The 16175-nt window shown below is 42.3% G+C and overlaps 1 protein-coding gene across 1 annotated transcript in view; it reads right to left on the reverse strand.

Moving 5' to 3' along the window:
• Positions 1–461: 461 nt before the first annotated feature.
• CASKIN2 (CASK interacting protein 2) overlaps positions 462–16175 on the reverse strand; it is a 94830-nt gene continuing 79116 nt past the window's right edge. The window contains exons 14-20 of the mRNA XM_029285207.1: positions 15062–15144; positions 13320–13430; positions 12998–13099; positions 12249–12387; positions 3155–5296; positions 2424–2754; positions 462–686 (exon numbers count right to left, since the gene is read on the reverse strand). Of these exons, the coding sequence (XP_029141040.1) occupies positions 590–686; positions 2424–2754; positions 3155–5296; positions 12249–12387; positions 12998–13099; positions 13320–13430; positions 15062–15144 (3005 nt within the window). The 3' untranslated portion in view covers positions 462–589. The remainder of the gene's footprint in view (positions 687–2423; positions 2755–3154; positions 5297–12248; positions 12388–12997; positions 13100–13319; positions 13431–15061; positions 15145–16175) is intronic.

Here is a 16175-nt window from a genome sequence, read left to right on the forward strand (position 1 = left end):
AAGGCCTCAAGGATTTGCCTTGTTCTGCAAGCTGCCAACAACTAACCAGTGTGATGGGTCACTATTATCTGAAGAAATTGGCACAATGCTGCTACTATTGAAATGACAAAACCCAGGAACAAAGAACGAGTTAGTCTTGAGAAGAAATGTAGCTCTCTGTGGTGGGAGGAGACCTTTTGAGGAGAAGCTCACAGTGACACTGATCATCTTATTCCACAGTTAGCCTGAGCAGAGATACTTCTGCCTCGTTGCAACTGCAGTCTGGTGTGCACCACCATCAGTTCATAAGGCAGTACAGTTGCTCTGGTGTATAAGTAGAAACCAAGTCAATCTGCATTGGAGTGCTTGCTTCATCTTGTGTCAAAGCTGTAGGAAGCACCAGAGCATAAGTAGCTATTTAGGGTGGTTTCCAGCTGGAAGTGAAGATCTGGGAGCCTCTATCCAGCAAAACACGTTGAGTAAGCAAAATGCTAAAGTGCAGGAAGGAGAAACTAGAAGTAATTGTGAGACTCATCTCAGAGGTTGTCCACCTGTTATATATGTTAGGTTGGAAGCGTGAACCTATAAATGCATGCGGAGAAACTGGCGCTCAGTCCAACATGGCATCCAGCTGTTCAGCTAGGTCGTTGAACATGTTGCTGATGTCTTCAAGAATGTTCTTGGCTGAGTGTGTTGTCCCATAGCAACTACAGAAAAAGAAGAGAAATACCAAATGAATGCAGAGATCAATCAAAATAGACAGGTTGGCTGGATCTACCCCTTTTGTGGTAACTTAAGACCATTTCACTCACACGCTTTAGATACAATTGCTTATCCTTGTCATGGAAATGTCTTCCCCAAAACAGACTGCTTTCATACAGTAGACTGTATTTTACAGCTGTTTCGGTCTTTAAGGCACTGTTAAATATCTGTGCATTTTTCAGATTAACAACACCTAGACCAATTCTTCCATCAGAGAGAGAGAGAGAATAGAGATGTATCTGACCGTAGAAAGACGCTGCCAATTATTATTTAATTTAGTGATGTTGGGAGTTTTTATTCCTAGGATTTTCTATCTTGTCCAGCTATCATGGACAGGCTTTGGATAATGTGTACTCAACACAGAGGAGCAATGTGTGTTTGTCTGAAAGAAGAAAATAGGAAAAAGATGCAGAGCTGAATATGTTGGCTGTTTACCTTAAATCACATCTTCAAATATATTATAAAATATGTCCACATATGGAAAGATTTTTTAAATGTGTCAAAAAAAAAAGACAACTTTTATTTTGAAGTACAAAGCTCATGCACTTGAATAATTTATATTTGCAGCTTACCCTTTTCCCCTGATAGCTCACAAGACAGTTTATGGGGAAAAAATTGAAAAATTATAAAAACAATTAAACCACAAGAAGAAGTAAAAGTAATGAGTACTTTAAAGCATTTACATCAGCTAACAGGTTTGGCTCCAACGCAATAACTCCTTAGGTACATACAGGTAAGGTAAGGCATCTCTTTGTCTGTCTCTGTCTGTCTGTCTGTCTCTCTCTCACACACACACACAAACACACACTTTTCTTTTATCTTTTTAAATGATGGGTAGGTAGTCTTGGTGGTTAAATATGGCTAAAAAACTAAATCCTGACAAAGCAAAGAAAACGCTGGTGGTTCTTCCTGTAATAGAAGCTATATTTCCCTTTTTAAAACAGACACAGGAATTGCTTCCAAAACTCTGCTTTCTCTGGAAATAGATAATGAAGATTTATCGTTACTAAAAGGCTATTTTATTAGCTGCATCTTTACATAAGCGGGACTACACCCTTTTTCTAGGGCTGTCATTCTGATCTATGCATTTAAACTCTGAAGATGATAATGGCAACCAGACTGGCCTAATTTTGTCAATACAGATCGGTGCTACCCATCCATAACAGAGGCTGGCAAGGAGCAACATAACCAGCTGACTTTTTGGCAACTACTTCCAGGCTTGGTCTCTCTTGCACCCATATATGCCTAGCTACTGCATAGGTTTTCCCTGCTTTGAAGTCTGAGCAGGAATAGGCAAGAGGGTATCACAATTACAACAGAGTGAAAAAAATGTGTGGCTTTGAAGAAGTGGTCCAGACAGCTTGTTCCTATTGAGAAGGCTCTGTGGCCCTTTTACGTTGCTAATGCTACATGGTAGCAGTGGGGGAAGACAAATTGGGTGGAAGCACCATAGCTTGGGAGAAATGGGAGAGTCATTACAGACAAAACATCGTGTGTGTAATTTCACACAAGCCTACAGCTGAACTTGGAAAAAAAAATCTGAACACATTTGGTCCTAATGAATCAGAGCATGATGTCTGCGCATTAAGTGCTCTTTTTAGCAAATGGAGCAGCTGTATCCTGCATTTGGATATCTATCCCAATGCAATTTGAACACGCCTCCTTCAATGCCTTCTACTCACCTGTCTGCTTCCTCTGCAAGGATCTCCTTTTCGGCAGCCTCAAGTGTGGATGCCAAAGATGAACTGGTTTGTTCCAGACGCTGCTGGCTCTGTGTTATATCTGGGCACATGCTTGAAGCTCTTGGTGGAAGGGGCACCCCAAAATTTAAGGAAGGCTTATTGCTGAGGCCCAGTTTCATGGGATAGGGACCAGATACCTCCGACACTGTCTCAGGGGTTGCTCTGGAGGGACTTGTGTGGTGAGAGTTTGGCAAGACTTGCTGATAGATGGTTTTGGGTCCTGAAAATACCAGCTTGGTAGAAGCGATGGATGTCGGCATGGCCGTCATGTCTGAAATAGAAAAAAAGAAGAAGTTAGTGCTTAGTGTCCTGTCTGATGCCGAAGAGTCTTCAGAGTGTCCCATAGAGTTCAGGCAATAAGGTGCAGGAATGACAGGTGACCATATTTTCACAGAAAGAGCAAATAAATCAGGTGTACAGTAGCTTCTATAAAGAAGTAGGCCAGATCAGGACAAAAAACTAATCTGATTTAGATTAATTTTATATACATTTAAATTTATCAAGTATAATAAGTAGAGCTAATAGTGTTTACTATTAAGAATACCAGTACAGTAATAATACAATAATAATTTCCCCATCTGTCATATTACATTTTTTTAGTAGTAATCTTGGCAGTAGCTCTGGAAGTTATTGCCAACTTTCCCAATCCAGCAGCAAAACCTACAACCTACCTGTTGCCGTGGCCGGTATTCTGAGCTGGGCTGACCCTCCAGGCCTCTCACTGTGCGGTGGCCCTGGACTGGCTGGTTTCAAAGAGACAGGAAGCTTGCTAATCCCCTTCTCTAGGGACAGGATGCTTTTCTCTATCTCAACTATTTGGAACGCCATGTTGTCATCCTCCAACGGGCCTGTGGTAGGGAGCGGTTCCATCATGTGCAGCGAAGGCCCACTGATGCTGACTGTCTGGGCCTGGGCGTACTGCGGGGCGATGGTCATGCCAGGGCTTGGAGTGGCCATGCCAAAGGCCTTCAGGACATTTTGGAGAGGTTCCCTCTCTTTGCACCGGGGCCGCCTCTTGACCGTGTCGGATTCTGTGAGATTGAATTCCAACACTGGGGCTTCTTTTGCTGAAGCCCCTGAAGACTCTTTCCCATTGGACTGAGCAGGAGCAGAGTCTGAGTCTGGAGCCAGGGCCTCTGTTTTGAGCTGCCCCAAAGGCTTTGGTCGCTGTTTGATGGTTAGGTTGCCTTCTTCTGCAAAGGGGATGCACTCACTGGAGCTGTTTTGGGAAGAACAAGGGGATTTGGCACAGTCATCCTTCTCAGCTGGACCATCTTCCTCAGTGTCTGATCGGATATCTTCATGGTTACGCTGCAACGCCTCTGTCATGGTAACTGCTGATTCACTGAATGTTCGTCTCCTGGGAGTGTTGCCTTCCAAAACTTGACTTCTACTATTTAGGGTATTGGTGTTACCAAGGCCTCCCTGAACTGAATTGTGTAGGCCACCTTTCTTGGCACCTTCCTGACCACAACTGGGGATCTGAGAAGACTGAAGAGGCTGGGCTGGGCTTCCATCATAGATTGGCCTATCAAGCTTAGCAACTGTATTTTCCCCCAGGCAAGCTCTATCATTAGTATTATCCCCTTTGTCCTTGGAGACCAAGGATCCGTTCTGCATCTGTTGACCTTGTTCAAACTCTGCATCAACTGCTAAAGGGCTGGAGACTGAACTGAGGCGTTTAGGAGGTGGAGGTGGAGGGCCTTTTTTCCGGGCACGGATAGCAAAAGACTGACTGCGCAAGACTTTAGCTTCTGAAGGTGGTTGTGTGCGTGACACTTGACTGCGCCCAGGTCGCCTGGTTAGGGTAGCGTAAGAGCCCACTGAGCTACTGGCTGGTTCTTCTTCATCAGGTTCCCCATCAGACAGCGCATAGCGGTTCAAGCTTTGTGAGCGTTTCTTGTGCTTAAAACCCTCACCGTTTTGCAGTTCAGGCCTAGGCTTTGGGGGCACCTGAGGTGGCTCTGTAGGGCCGCAGTGGGAATGAAGGTAGGAGAAAGCTTTCTGGGCAGTTGACTGGAGGGTGGTCCTCTGGACAGACAAATGGGTAGATGCCTTGGCCTGTTCAGGCATGGAAGGTGGAGGAGCTGACTGGGCCTTCAGTGATATGTGGGGATACATGAAGACATATGGGGCTGTTCCCTTGCTGGCAGCATGGGGCAATGTGCAGGGGGAGGGGACTGGTAGGGGGCTTGATGGCTCTGGTGAAGCACTTGGTCTCTGGTAGTGATCCATCCCCTCGGGCAGATTTCTCTCCTTTAGGGGACTTCCCACACAACTGCTAGAATAGCCACTGGTTCCATCTGGTCCATTGAGCAATGGAATGAATTTCCCATAGTGGTCTGGGCTGGGTCGACCCTGGGTACTGGCAGAGTTCTCCGCAGGATGGGGCTGGGTGAAAGAATGCCCTCCACTGCTCCCGCTGCTCCCTTCGCCACTACCCAAACTCTCCTCAGAATGGCTAGAGGACGTGCTTTGGGACAGCATGTTCTCCTGGGAATGTCCTGATCCTCTAGAACGTGCACCAATGCTCTCTTGGCTCCGTGACATGCCTTGGGTACTCTTGATGGTCAATGTCTCTTGGCAGCTGTTGGACATGGCTGTCTGGAGCTCATGGCTCAGCTCACTGTCCTGAAAAGTGGTCATTTTGGGGGTGAGAGGAGAATGGCACTCCCCATTCTCCACGGTCTCAATGGTGACTATTTCCAAGGTACCAGGGATCTTGCGCCTAAGAGTGTTGACTTCAGCCTGGCTCTGACTTTTACAAAGATCAGTCAATCTCTTGACAGCCAGCATGATCTTCTTTTGGTGGCCTGCATGTCACACAAGAAAAACAAACTCAGCAATTGTATGGGAGCTTTTTCTTTCAATTTCCCAGTTCCCTACTTGAGGCCAGACTTGTGGGGCATATATTAATTTAGGTCATACGTAATTTCGTATATAAACAAACCTTATCACAAAGAGCAGATGAACAGGTGAATATTAGGTACAGTACCACCTTCGTTAAGACCAATGTGTATAATGATTAGAGCACTCTCACTCAGACATGATTGTTTGGTAGCTTTCAACCAGTCACTATGGCTCAACCTATCCCATCATCCCAGGCTAAGGAAGAGGAAGAAATGAAAGTCACATGACTCATTCCCAAACCGCAAATACATTAGACCTGAGGCTGATGAAGGGGCTAGCAGAGGGTGATGTAGTTGGATGTAGTAAGAATAGAGGATGGCTTTGAAAGGACAGAAGGAAGGTCCATTGCCAAGGAAATGATCAAATAAACAAGACTTGAGCCCAGACCAAGCAAGTGGTTTACAAAAACACCTCAGGTGTCCCTCCTCCCCAATTCACTTGAAGATAAAATGAGGAGGAAGGGAAGCACAACCAGACTTCAAGATTCTGTGACTGTGCTGTTCTAATAAAAACTTTAAATCTAAATGGGAGAGGGTCTTAGTCTGGTCTACCTCACAGGGCGGACATTGGGGAAGACACTTCTCATCCTAGGCAAGAAACCAATGTCACTTATTATAGGATAGCCTCATGCGCCTTGTTTAATTCAATAAGGAATGATTATCAGCTTCTAATCTTGGACTTTCAACCTGTCAATTACAATGCACGTAATTTAAAGTTAACAGTAGCACAGATAGAGTTTTGTAAAGGAAAGGTAGTTTTTGATAATGTAGAAAGCAACTTTAAAACTGCTCAGCTCAGAGCAGTGGCTCCATCTTCAGTTAACAATAATATCAAGCAGATTAACTGAAAATGATTTTGAGCAATTCCAGATTCTGATGTAAGTCCTGCTTGCTCTGTTGTCAAGATAATATTGAAAGCATTTCCAAATTCTGCTTCTTGAATTGGAAATACTATCCAAACTTTTAATTACCGTAGTAAGTATCCAAAGTTTTAATTCTGAGAAAGAATTCCTAGCCCACAACTATAACTTTTAAGTTGAGAAATTGCACAGTTTTTTAGCATTTGATTGGAAGAGGTTTGTTAGACCAGAGCTGAAACAAGGAGTTCAAAGGACCCAGAATCGATAGGGATTTTAGCAAATGTTTCAGAGAAATATTATGGTTCCATCTTTAATGAAGTTTGTGAAAGTAAGGCCCTAACTGAACCCAGGTAAGCCTCTTACCAGAATTGCCCAATTCTATCCTCAGAAATATCTAAGCTTATTTCACAGTTGCAATCAGAAAAAGACTTGATTTGCCTGGAACTGTTGCAATCTATCTAAGTAGTCACTAGAAGTATAAAACAACTTGATGGCAGGTAATCAATCAAGAATAGTTGAAGCCTGTACCTGCAGCTATTTGTACTCATGTAGTTCAACCTCTGGGGATATTGTCTCCTTGCTCCTATTTAATTTTTAGATAAATCTGTTGGCTGTATGAATTTCTCTAACCCAGAACATCTCCCTAAGTTGGCTGTGGATCTGTCTGCTAAAATGTATACTGACAATGATCATCATTAAATTAAATCATTATTGAATTTGGGAACACGAAGGGCAATTGGCTCATTGTTTAGGAGAACAGCTGACCTTAACATTTTTAAAAAGTCAAGGAAAATTTGGGAACAAAAACATTGATGGCCATTTGATGGGAATGTGCTAGCACAGGGGTAGGCAACCTTGGCTCTTTTATGACTCGTGGACTTCAACTCCCAGAATTCCCAGCATAGCTGGCTCAGGAAGTTTGGGAGTTGAAGTCCACAAGTCATAAAAGAGCCAAGGTTGCCTACCCTTGTGCTAGAACTTGGAAAATGATGTAAGTTCTGAGTCTTCCATTGTTCTGTTGCCATGTAAAGTATGCTGAAGAAGTAGCCCCAAAGAAAGTCAACAGTAGTCCTTAGAGATAGCTTTTGTGCTCCAGCAGCTTTACAGATATATGAAACATGAAATAGGCTTTGTCTTTCATCAGGGCATAAATATACATCTCTAAAGAAGCAGAAGCTCTGAAAGTATTTCAGTCTGAATGTTTATGCTTGTTATTGCAATGCCCAGGTCCACTCCAACAGATTTTAGCGTTTTAAGTCTGGTAGAAAATTGGCTTGAAAAGAATTCTAAATATAGGCTTAAATATTAAGATTTACCCCTGTATTCACATATTTGTTGGACTATAAGGATGAAAATAAATAAACAGTAAATTTGGGACATGGAGCTTCAACAAGATATAGGTTTCTAGATCGCCCTGTGCAGGGACCATGATAAATATTATATCAACATTTTATTATCATAGCAAATTTAAAGCTAATGAGCAGGCTTTCACAATTGGCAGTTCAATATGCTGCTTTTAATGTTCATATCAAATCCTCTACTTTCTATACCATTTTGCCTATAGTTCAAAATGAAGTTGAATTTATATGCCACATCCTTCTGCACTAACATTTTCATACAGATTCTTATACTTGACTAAGATTTATTTTAAAGGATCTTTCAGGCACCCTAACCCTAACCCTAACCCTAACCCTAGTCTTTGTTTCTACATTATGCCATCTGCTATTAGAGTTTAATTTTAAACTTCTTTGTTTTTTTCTTGCAAGTATAACTATTAGCTGCATGTTTGTCAATACATATATTGTTATGTGTCTGTTACTAATGATCACATGGACATAATACACTTATAATGAGTTCAGGATCTTTTATGCTTCTGGTTATTGAATTATTCCTGGAGAAAATCTATCTAGTTGCTAAGAGGTGACACTAACTTCATGGCACAGAATCAATCAATATTGAATTAAAGGTAAAATCTCCTTCAAGCTGAGCTCCACTCCTGGTGATATAATTAATAAGTCAATGTAGCTTTCCAGCAATGTGGAATTTGTTTCCCACTGCTTTTTTCTGCAATGTTCAGTTTCTTGTAGCCTACAACCTTGGGGTTTCCTGATTCAGCGCTGTTTAGGTTTTTATGAGCAACCAAAATTAATAACTGGCTGTGCAGTTAATGCATTGAACCCTAAGAGACTTTATTGTTCAACATATAACCCCCTCTCGTTTTCCTGAAAGCTTAGTGATCTCTCTGCAGCATTCATTAGGCTCCAGGCTCTTCTTTTCTGGAGTCCAAAAGGACCTCTGTAAAGCAGAGCAGCCTAGAAGAAGCCATTTCAGCTGAGCAGCCAGTAAAATAAGACCCCTTTTTCTGCATCATTTGTTTAAAGGGTCTTTTCTATAGTGCCTCAAGGATATTAAGTGCATTCACACGACACAAATGATCCAGCAATCACCTCCACTGCTCATTCATTCACTGCTGAATACCAGCAGTATACAACTTGGAACGAATGGGTTAGCATTTATTTATCAATTTATATGCCGCCTCAGTCACTACAATAACTCTACATTGCCTTTCATCTCTTCGGTCCTCCTGCATTTGTCTCCCTTCCCCTCTTTTCTTAATAACAATTAAAAACAATAACAGTAATAATATTCTTTTGCCAGAGTGGGAAAAATAATGTGTGTGGCTATCTATTTCATTTCGTTCTTTGCCTCAGTGCAACGATGGGCGCGTGAGAACCAGAACAGCCATAGAAACAGAATGTCTAGAGAGGCCCCATGTTGTAGGGATTTCAACAATTATTCAGGCAATACAGTACCTCCGACTAGAAAGAGTTACTTTAATGGCATTAAATCTCTACGATTAATTGGCAGAGTAAACTAAGCCATTTCTCCTACTCCTATAACCTGGTTAAGCATGTTATGTGAGGAGAGCTATGGCGTTCTTTTTTTTTTTTAATTCATGACTAGAGAATGGGGCTACAGTTCTTGACATTCTGTATATGCCAGTGGGGGAAGCTGAAGCAGTGGGAAGGGGGAAACTGGAGCAACTGTTTTAGGTGGGTCAGAGGTGGGTCATTCATTTTTAAAGGGGGGTCTCATCAATAGCTGTTTGTCATGTACACCCAATTACGTATACGTTTGGCTGTTTGGGGATGAAGCCAGTTGGCATATTTAGGTTATGCTTATACTCACGGACAAGCAAGGCTGCCTTCATTGAAAACAGGATTCAATTACTCTGGGAATTTGGTGCAGTGCCAAAAATTACACTAATTCCTGCCTCCAAAGAAAGGGGCAAGCTTTCTACCCTATTCTTTTTCTTCCTCGTTGCAAAACATGGTTTTGGTAAGGAGCCAGTCAAAGTTTGATGGGGTGGCTGAGCTGCCTAACTCATCAAATCAGGCCATGACAGAAGGCGGGGAAGAAACATTTGCAGGAATGGTTAAATGCTCTGGTATCGTGTTCCATGGAGGCACTGCATCCTGTTCTTGTTAATAATAATAATAATAATAATAATAATAATAATAATAATAGTAGTAGTAGTAGTAGTAGTAGTAGTAGTAGTAGTAGTAGTAGTAGTAAAGTTGGAAGGGACCTTGGAGGTCATCTAGTCCAACCCCCTGCTCAGGCAGGAAACCCTATACCATTTCGGACAAATGGCTGTCCAGTCTCTTCTTAAAAACCTCCAGTGTTGGAGCATTTAAATTTAAATAATAAATTCACCGCTTCTGGAGGCAGGTTGTTCCACTGGTTAATTGTTCTAACTGTCAGGAAGTTTCTCCTTAGTTCTAGGTTGCTTCTCTCCTTGCTTAAAAGGATGGTTAGATCAGTGTAGTCCAGGGGTATTCAACCTTGACTCTTTTATGACTCGTGGACTTCAACTCCCAGAATTCCTGAGCCAGCTTAGCTGGCTCAGGAATTCTGGGAGTTGAAGTCCACGAGTCATAAAAGAGCCAAGGTTGAAAACCCCTGGTGTAGTCCTAAGACCTTTGGAGCCACCTAGGCCCCTCTCAAAGGTCCATGAAATCAAAATTATTTGCCAGCCTATGTTGAAAATTAATTTAATATTAAAATCCCATCAAGCAATCATTAGTGATAGTGAATGCATCCATTTTAATTTTTAATATGGTAAATATCAATGAATGTAACCTGTACAAACAAAAACTCTTTTGTGGTCCTCCGTCATTTTTAAAAGTGGGAAGGGATCCTGAGAGAAGAAAGTTTAAGAAACACCGATCTAGATGCAACAGTTCTGAGCGCTGCCTCGAACGGAGCTTTCTATGAAATGGGAGGAGGGAGTTTCCTAGACCAAGGCAGAAAAAGATGAAACATGGCTGTTCTGTGAGAAGGAAGAATGGGCAGGAAGCTTTCCTATATGCATGATAATCAGTTCCTGAGGGAATAAACATTTAAGCATTTTTGTGCTAGTCCATGTCCGTGTCCTTCACAATTGATGCTCTGTACTGATCAGGTGAAATTTTAATTTTTTGTATTGATCGATTTTAAGGATTGGGATGTTATGATATCTACATTTATTTTGTTGCAAATTACTTCAGCTCCTCCAGGAGGAAGAATGCTAAAGAAATTAGTTAACTAACAAAATAATTGCTGCCTGAGGTGCTGATCAAGATGTGGAATTTGCTTCGATGCTTCCAATTGTTGGTGTCCAATTACACCATCCCATCCCTTAGAGCTGTCACAGCTATCCACGAGTTGCTCCATGTGGCCCAGTGATAGGAATGAAAGATTCCTGATTCTTAATCGGAGTTACTGGGATAATGGCAGTGAACCACAATCCTTCCTTGCTAGAAGGGGGCAGATTAAAGCCTCTCTCTCTAGTAATAACTGCAGGCAAAAAGAAAGGATGTACTGTATATGTAGGTGCAAAATGTTCCACAACCAACAATGTAACCTATTACTCCAAATATTTTCCTTAAGGTACCACAAGATTCTGCTCTGTTAAAAAAAAAGAGACAGCCACTGTCCAAGAGAAGTTAGGATACCATTGTGCCTGACAAAGTTTTTGCAATGTTTCCTGCTCTTGCTGCATCCATCTCTCAGCTATCAAGTCACAGTGCACAGAAGAGAACTCTGTGGATACTGTCTAGGAGGCCGTCTCCTTTTGGGGACTATCCTTGGCAAGCTTTGCTGAGTCTGTCACTGTGCAAAAATGAAGACTGCATCCTGGGCTAGGTCCAATGTTCTCTCACGGCTACATATCACAGAGTGAATTGGAGTCAGCCAACAAAATTTGGGCAAACTGTCAATCTATTTGAATAAGGAAATACTTTTCTTAGGATTCCATGGAATCTCAAGAGTAAGTTTAAATCAAATAGGCTTTGGAGTGTAAAAGCTTTTGTGAGGTGCTGCATTATACTTAGTTGGTTATTAGCTAGTTATGGCTATCCTTCTTGGATTCACCTTAGGCCAAAAACAGGTAAACTGACACCATCAAGATACTTTAGATTTCAACTCCCATCATGCCAGATTAGTGGCAAAAGGCTAGGAGTCCTAGTGGTGCAGTCGTTAGAATGCTTTGCCCACAGCCTGGAGTTTGATCCTGATTGGCTCAAGGTTGACTCAGCCTTCCATCCTTCCGAAGTCGGTAAAATGAGAACCCAGCTTGTTGGGGGCAATATGCCGACATTTGTAAACTTCTCAGAGAGTGCTGTAAAGCACTATGGAGTGTTATATAAGTCTAAGTGCTATTACTAATTGCTAATTCATTTTCTAATGTTCTTATTCTTGCCCGTAAATACCACAGTCACCATAATATTCTTCTAACGGATAACCAACGATACAGACAAGCTAGATTTTCCATTCCAAGTCAATTAAAAAGTTCTGAGAGATGAATCACTGAAATACAATCAAGCTGAGGTGCAGTGAATATTATATTACAGATCCAATTTCCCCATCCTGACAGGAACAGTCTTGTTAGTACATACAACCAGAAGTTCCCAAAGCCCCGGTGGTTTTGCCTCTGGCTTATGATTTCTTCTCACCAAGTTTGTTGATGCCAATCTCTTGCAAATCCTCCCAAGTCAGATCGGTCACAATGTTGATGGAGTCATAACCGTTGCTCACCAACTTTTTGTGGTACTGTGGTAGACCAATAGCACTCAACCATTCCATCAAGTCATCCTAGAAAATAGTGCAATCGCCCTGAGTTTCATTAGCAATATCTTGGTTTCTCTCCAAGTCTATGCAATTTGGGAGGGTTAGGAAACTGAATGGATCCTAGAAGATACATATGTCAGATCAGGTTTGGGGTTATACTGCCTGCATTCCATTGCCATTTTTTTATGTTCACTGGAAGGCACCATGAAGAGTATCTTCCATGACTAAGAACTAAGTAGGACAAGCCAAAAAAAAAAAAGCAGTCTTCAAAATGCCACCAACTTTATATATATATAGATCAAAACATTCACTCAAATCATCAATTTATCGGAGTGAGCAAATGATAGTCCTGGTAAAGTAGAGAGCAGCTTATTGGGTTTACATTTGCAAATACTCTATGATATCTCCACAAAAAGGATGCAGCACTTTGGGGAAAGGAGTGGGAATAGAAATAGATGCAACCTCATTTTATGGAGAAAGTGGTCAAACATATGGTGGCATTAAATAATTATTAGATTAAAATATGCCTCACAGACACTCTATAGCGTTTTTTGGGGGTCTGGGAGTGTATGCTTTCAGATAGGATACAGCTGATCAAAGGCTTCTTGTAGATCTCGGTAGTTGCCATACTCACAGGAATATAATTTGGGAGCCATTCAGAAATGCTGAGCTGTCCAATCTCTGTCGAAATTTTCTTCCTGTGGCCTGGTTTGGTTACCCCAATTGCTGTGAGATCCTAGAACAAAGAATACAGATACATTATCTACTACCAACGAAATGCATTTAATATTGTCTATAATGGGGGGCAAAACATCTATGCAATGTCTGTCCTGCAATGTCTCTTCAGGGAAAATGGACAAGTTCTTATACACCCCAAGTGATAATTTTGTGGAGAAACTCTAAGATACTTTCCCACCTTTGCCTGGTCCTCTAATTATTTTTATGATTTTGTTTACCTCTGGAGTCATGCGGCTGATTGTTGGCACATCATAACCTGCATTCAGAAAGTTGCCCGTATAACACTCCAGCTGGAATTCGCATAGCCAATTGTAAATGGCTGCAGCATCCTGCACAGAAAAAAAAAAGTACCCTTTGGAAAAGACCACTACATTCCTATTGTCCTTTGGTTATTTTACCAAAGTATTAATAGTGTGCTTGAGTATGTGTATTAAAACAAACAAGAACAACCAAGCAGCAGGGCATCAGGTCACCCATCTCTAATTTACCAAATGGGTAAGGATCATAGGAGTTTTAGTTGAAAACACAAGAGGACATTAGGTTACCTATTTTTGCTGTAATTTAAGCCCCACTTTTTCTGAGTGTTGGGCCACTCATTAAGCCCCGGGTAGGGGCGTCTATTTGAAAGTAGTAGATCAGTGGTGGCAAACCTATGGTACTAGTGCCAGAGGCGGCACTCGAAGCCCTCTCTGTGGGCACACATGCACGCTGTCGCCCCAGCCCCGCCTCCCCCATAGCCCCCTCCTCACCAGCAGCCCCCCCAAAGAGTCACCCCCGGGTGTGGCCCATGCGGAGCTGCACAGCCAAGCACATGGCAGCTGGGCAGCAGATGATGATGCGGGGTGCGGGTGGAGGGCGTGGCCACCATGGCACTGCAAGGCCGCCAGGGTGATCTGCGGTGTGCCGTGGATGGCCCTGAGGGTGGACGGGGTGAGGGTGGAGCAGGGCAGGAGTGGGCAGGCCGAGCGGGGTCGGGCTGGTTTTTGGGCACTCGGTCTCTAAAAGGTTCGCCATCATTGTAGTAGATTGTCAGCACTTTTGCCAGATTGGACTTAATATGGAGCTTTGCCATTCATCGGCATGCTTGGCGTACACTTATTTAATGGATGCAATAAAATTTCTCTTGATAAAGTGAAAAGATATGAACTCATTGTTATTCTTTGAAAAGTCCTCGTAAATGGCCTTCAAGTGCACTTTCCAAATCAAGACCGGAGTACAGAAAGTGCAATTTAATAGTTTCAAATTTACTGATTTATTTCCAGCTATTAATAATATGGTTCCTTGGAAAGATCTCAGGAAATCTAAGGAGTAATTTTATTATGTAATTCTTTTGTTTGCCGCTGCACTCAAAATAATTATTATTAGCAACATTTTCCTGGGAAGAGCGATCTCTGTCCTTGCACAACTCTTTATAGTAGCTGTAGAAACATCTGCTGTCTTTAGCATTCTACTCTCTCTATTCTGATAGCAATACCACAAAAAGAGACCTTGCCAGGAAAGGTTTCTCGATCAGCTAGACCAGGTGTAGGCAACCTTGGTTCTTTTATGACTCGTGGACTTCAACTCCCAGAATTCCTGAGCCAGCATGGCTCAGCTTGGAAAACCTCCCTTTCCCCTCAGCATGGCTGGCTCAGGAATTCTGTGAGTTGAAGTCCATGAGTCATAAAACAGCCAAGGTTGCCTACCCCTGAACTAGACCCACTAATACAGCATGCCTCTTTGCCAACACAACTCCAGAAAAGATGAAACTCACAGTAGTCTTAACATACATGCAGCCCCAGCATTGCATTTGTTATTCCTCTATTTTGCACTATTACTTCCCTACATCCTTTCAATTCTTCTGTCCATTTTCTAATTCCAGGCAAGAGGGGCACCAGGTGATTTTTAAGGAATCTCGAGGAACACCCGATATCAACATTTCTAAGGGTTATCTGTTCTTTGAACCATGGAATTACAATACCTTCCCTTCCAGGAGCTGCTCTGGGCGTAAATATTGGTGGGAGAAGATCCTGTCATTGGAGAAATTCTGATGCACTTGTGTCCCTGCAAAGAATCAAAGCAAAATCAGAGCAGACAACAGAGAATCAATGCAGGACATAGTCATGCAAAAAGGCCCGTTGCTACATAACATTTCTCCGTTTGAACAAGGCACGGAAGAGAATTAGAAATCTTTACATTGTCATGGTGGCACTTTCTGCATTTACACCCATGGAATTCACCAACAGGGAATGTACACTTTATTTACATTTCTGTCCTGTAAATTTTTTAATTTAAAAAATCCATCTTTTCTCAAAAGCTACCTGCAGCTTCTGGGAGGGAGGGGGGAGTACAATCAAACAGTATATTCAATTTCATTTTAAACAATGTATTGTTTTAAAGTCAATTCTCACGTGCTCTTGAATTTCAATTTTTCATTGCTCAAACCGAAGACATTCAGGCATAAATTTTCATGCACATTTGGAACAGCCTTCTGCACCATGCCTTTCAGAGATGTTGAGCTTCTCCTGTCTTAGTTTCCAGCCAACATGGCCACTGGAAAATCTGGGAGTTGTAATCCAACTCATTTAGAGGTTATCAAGAGCTGTGATGGTGCAGTGGTTAGAATGCAGTACTGCAGGCTAACTCACTGCTCACTTCAGGAGTTCGATTCTGACCAGGTCAAGGTTGACTCAGCCTTCCATCCTTCCGAGGTCGGTAAAATGAGGACCCAAATTGTTGGGGGCAACATGGTGACTCTGTAAACTGCTCATAGAGGGCTGTTAAGCACTGTGAAGCAGTATATAAGTCTAAGTGCTATATCGCTATCAGGCTGGGAAAAGCTGTTGTATAAAAGCAGCATTTGACACTGCAAGGCAGATAGCAAGAGCCCTGCTCCAAGTCTTAGACATGTTCTCCAAAGCACCTGCAGGCAGGACAAGAAGCAATGGCTGGAAACCAGTCAAGGAGAAAAGCAACCTAGAACTAAGGAGAAATTTCCTGACTGTTAGAACAATTAATCAGTGGAACAACTTGCCTCCAGAAGTTGTGGGTGCTCCAACACTGCAGGTTTTAAGAAGAGATTGGACAACTACTTG

The sequence above is a fragment of the Protobothrops mucrosquamatus genome, unplaced genomic scaffold, assembly GCF_001527695.2.
Source record: "Protobothrops mucrosquamatus isolate PMUCROS unplaced genomic scaffold, P.Mucros_1.0 scaffold1406, whole genome shotgun sequence".
Lineage (NCBI taxonomy): Eukaryota > Metazoa > Chordata > Lepidosauria > Squamata > Viperidae > Protobothrops > Protobothrops mucrosquamatus.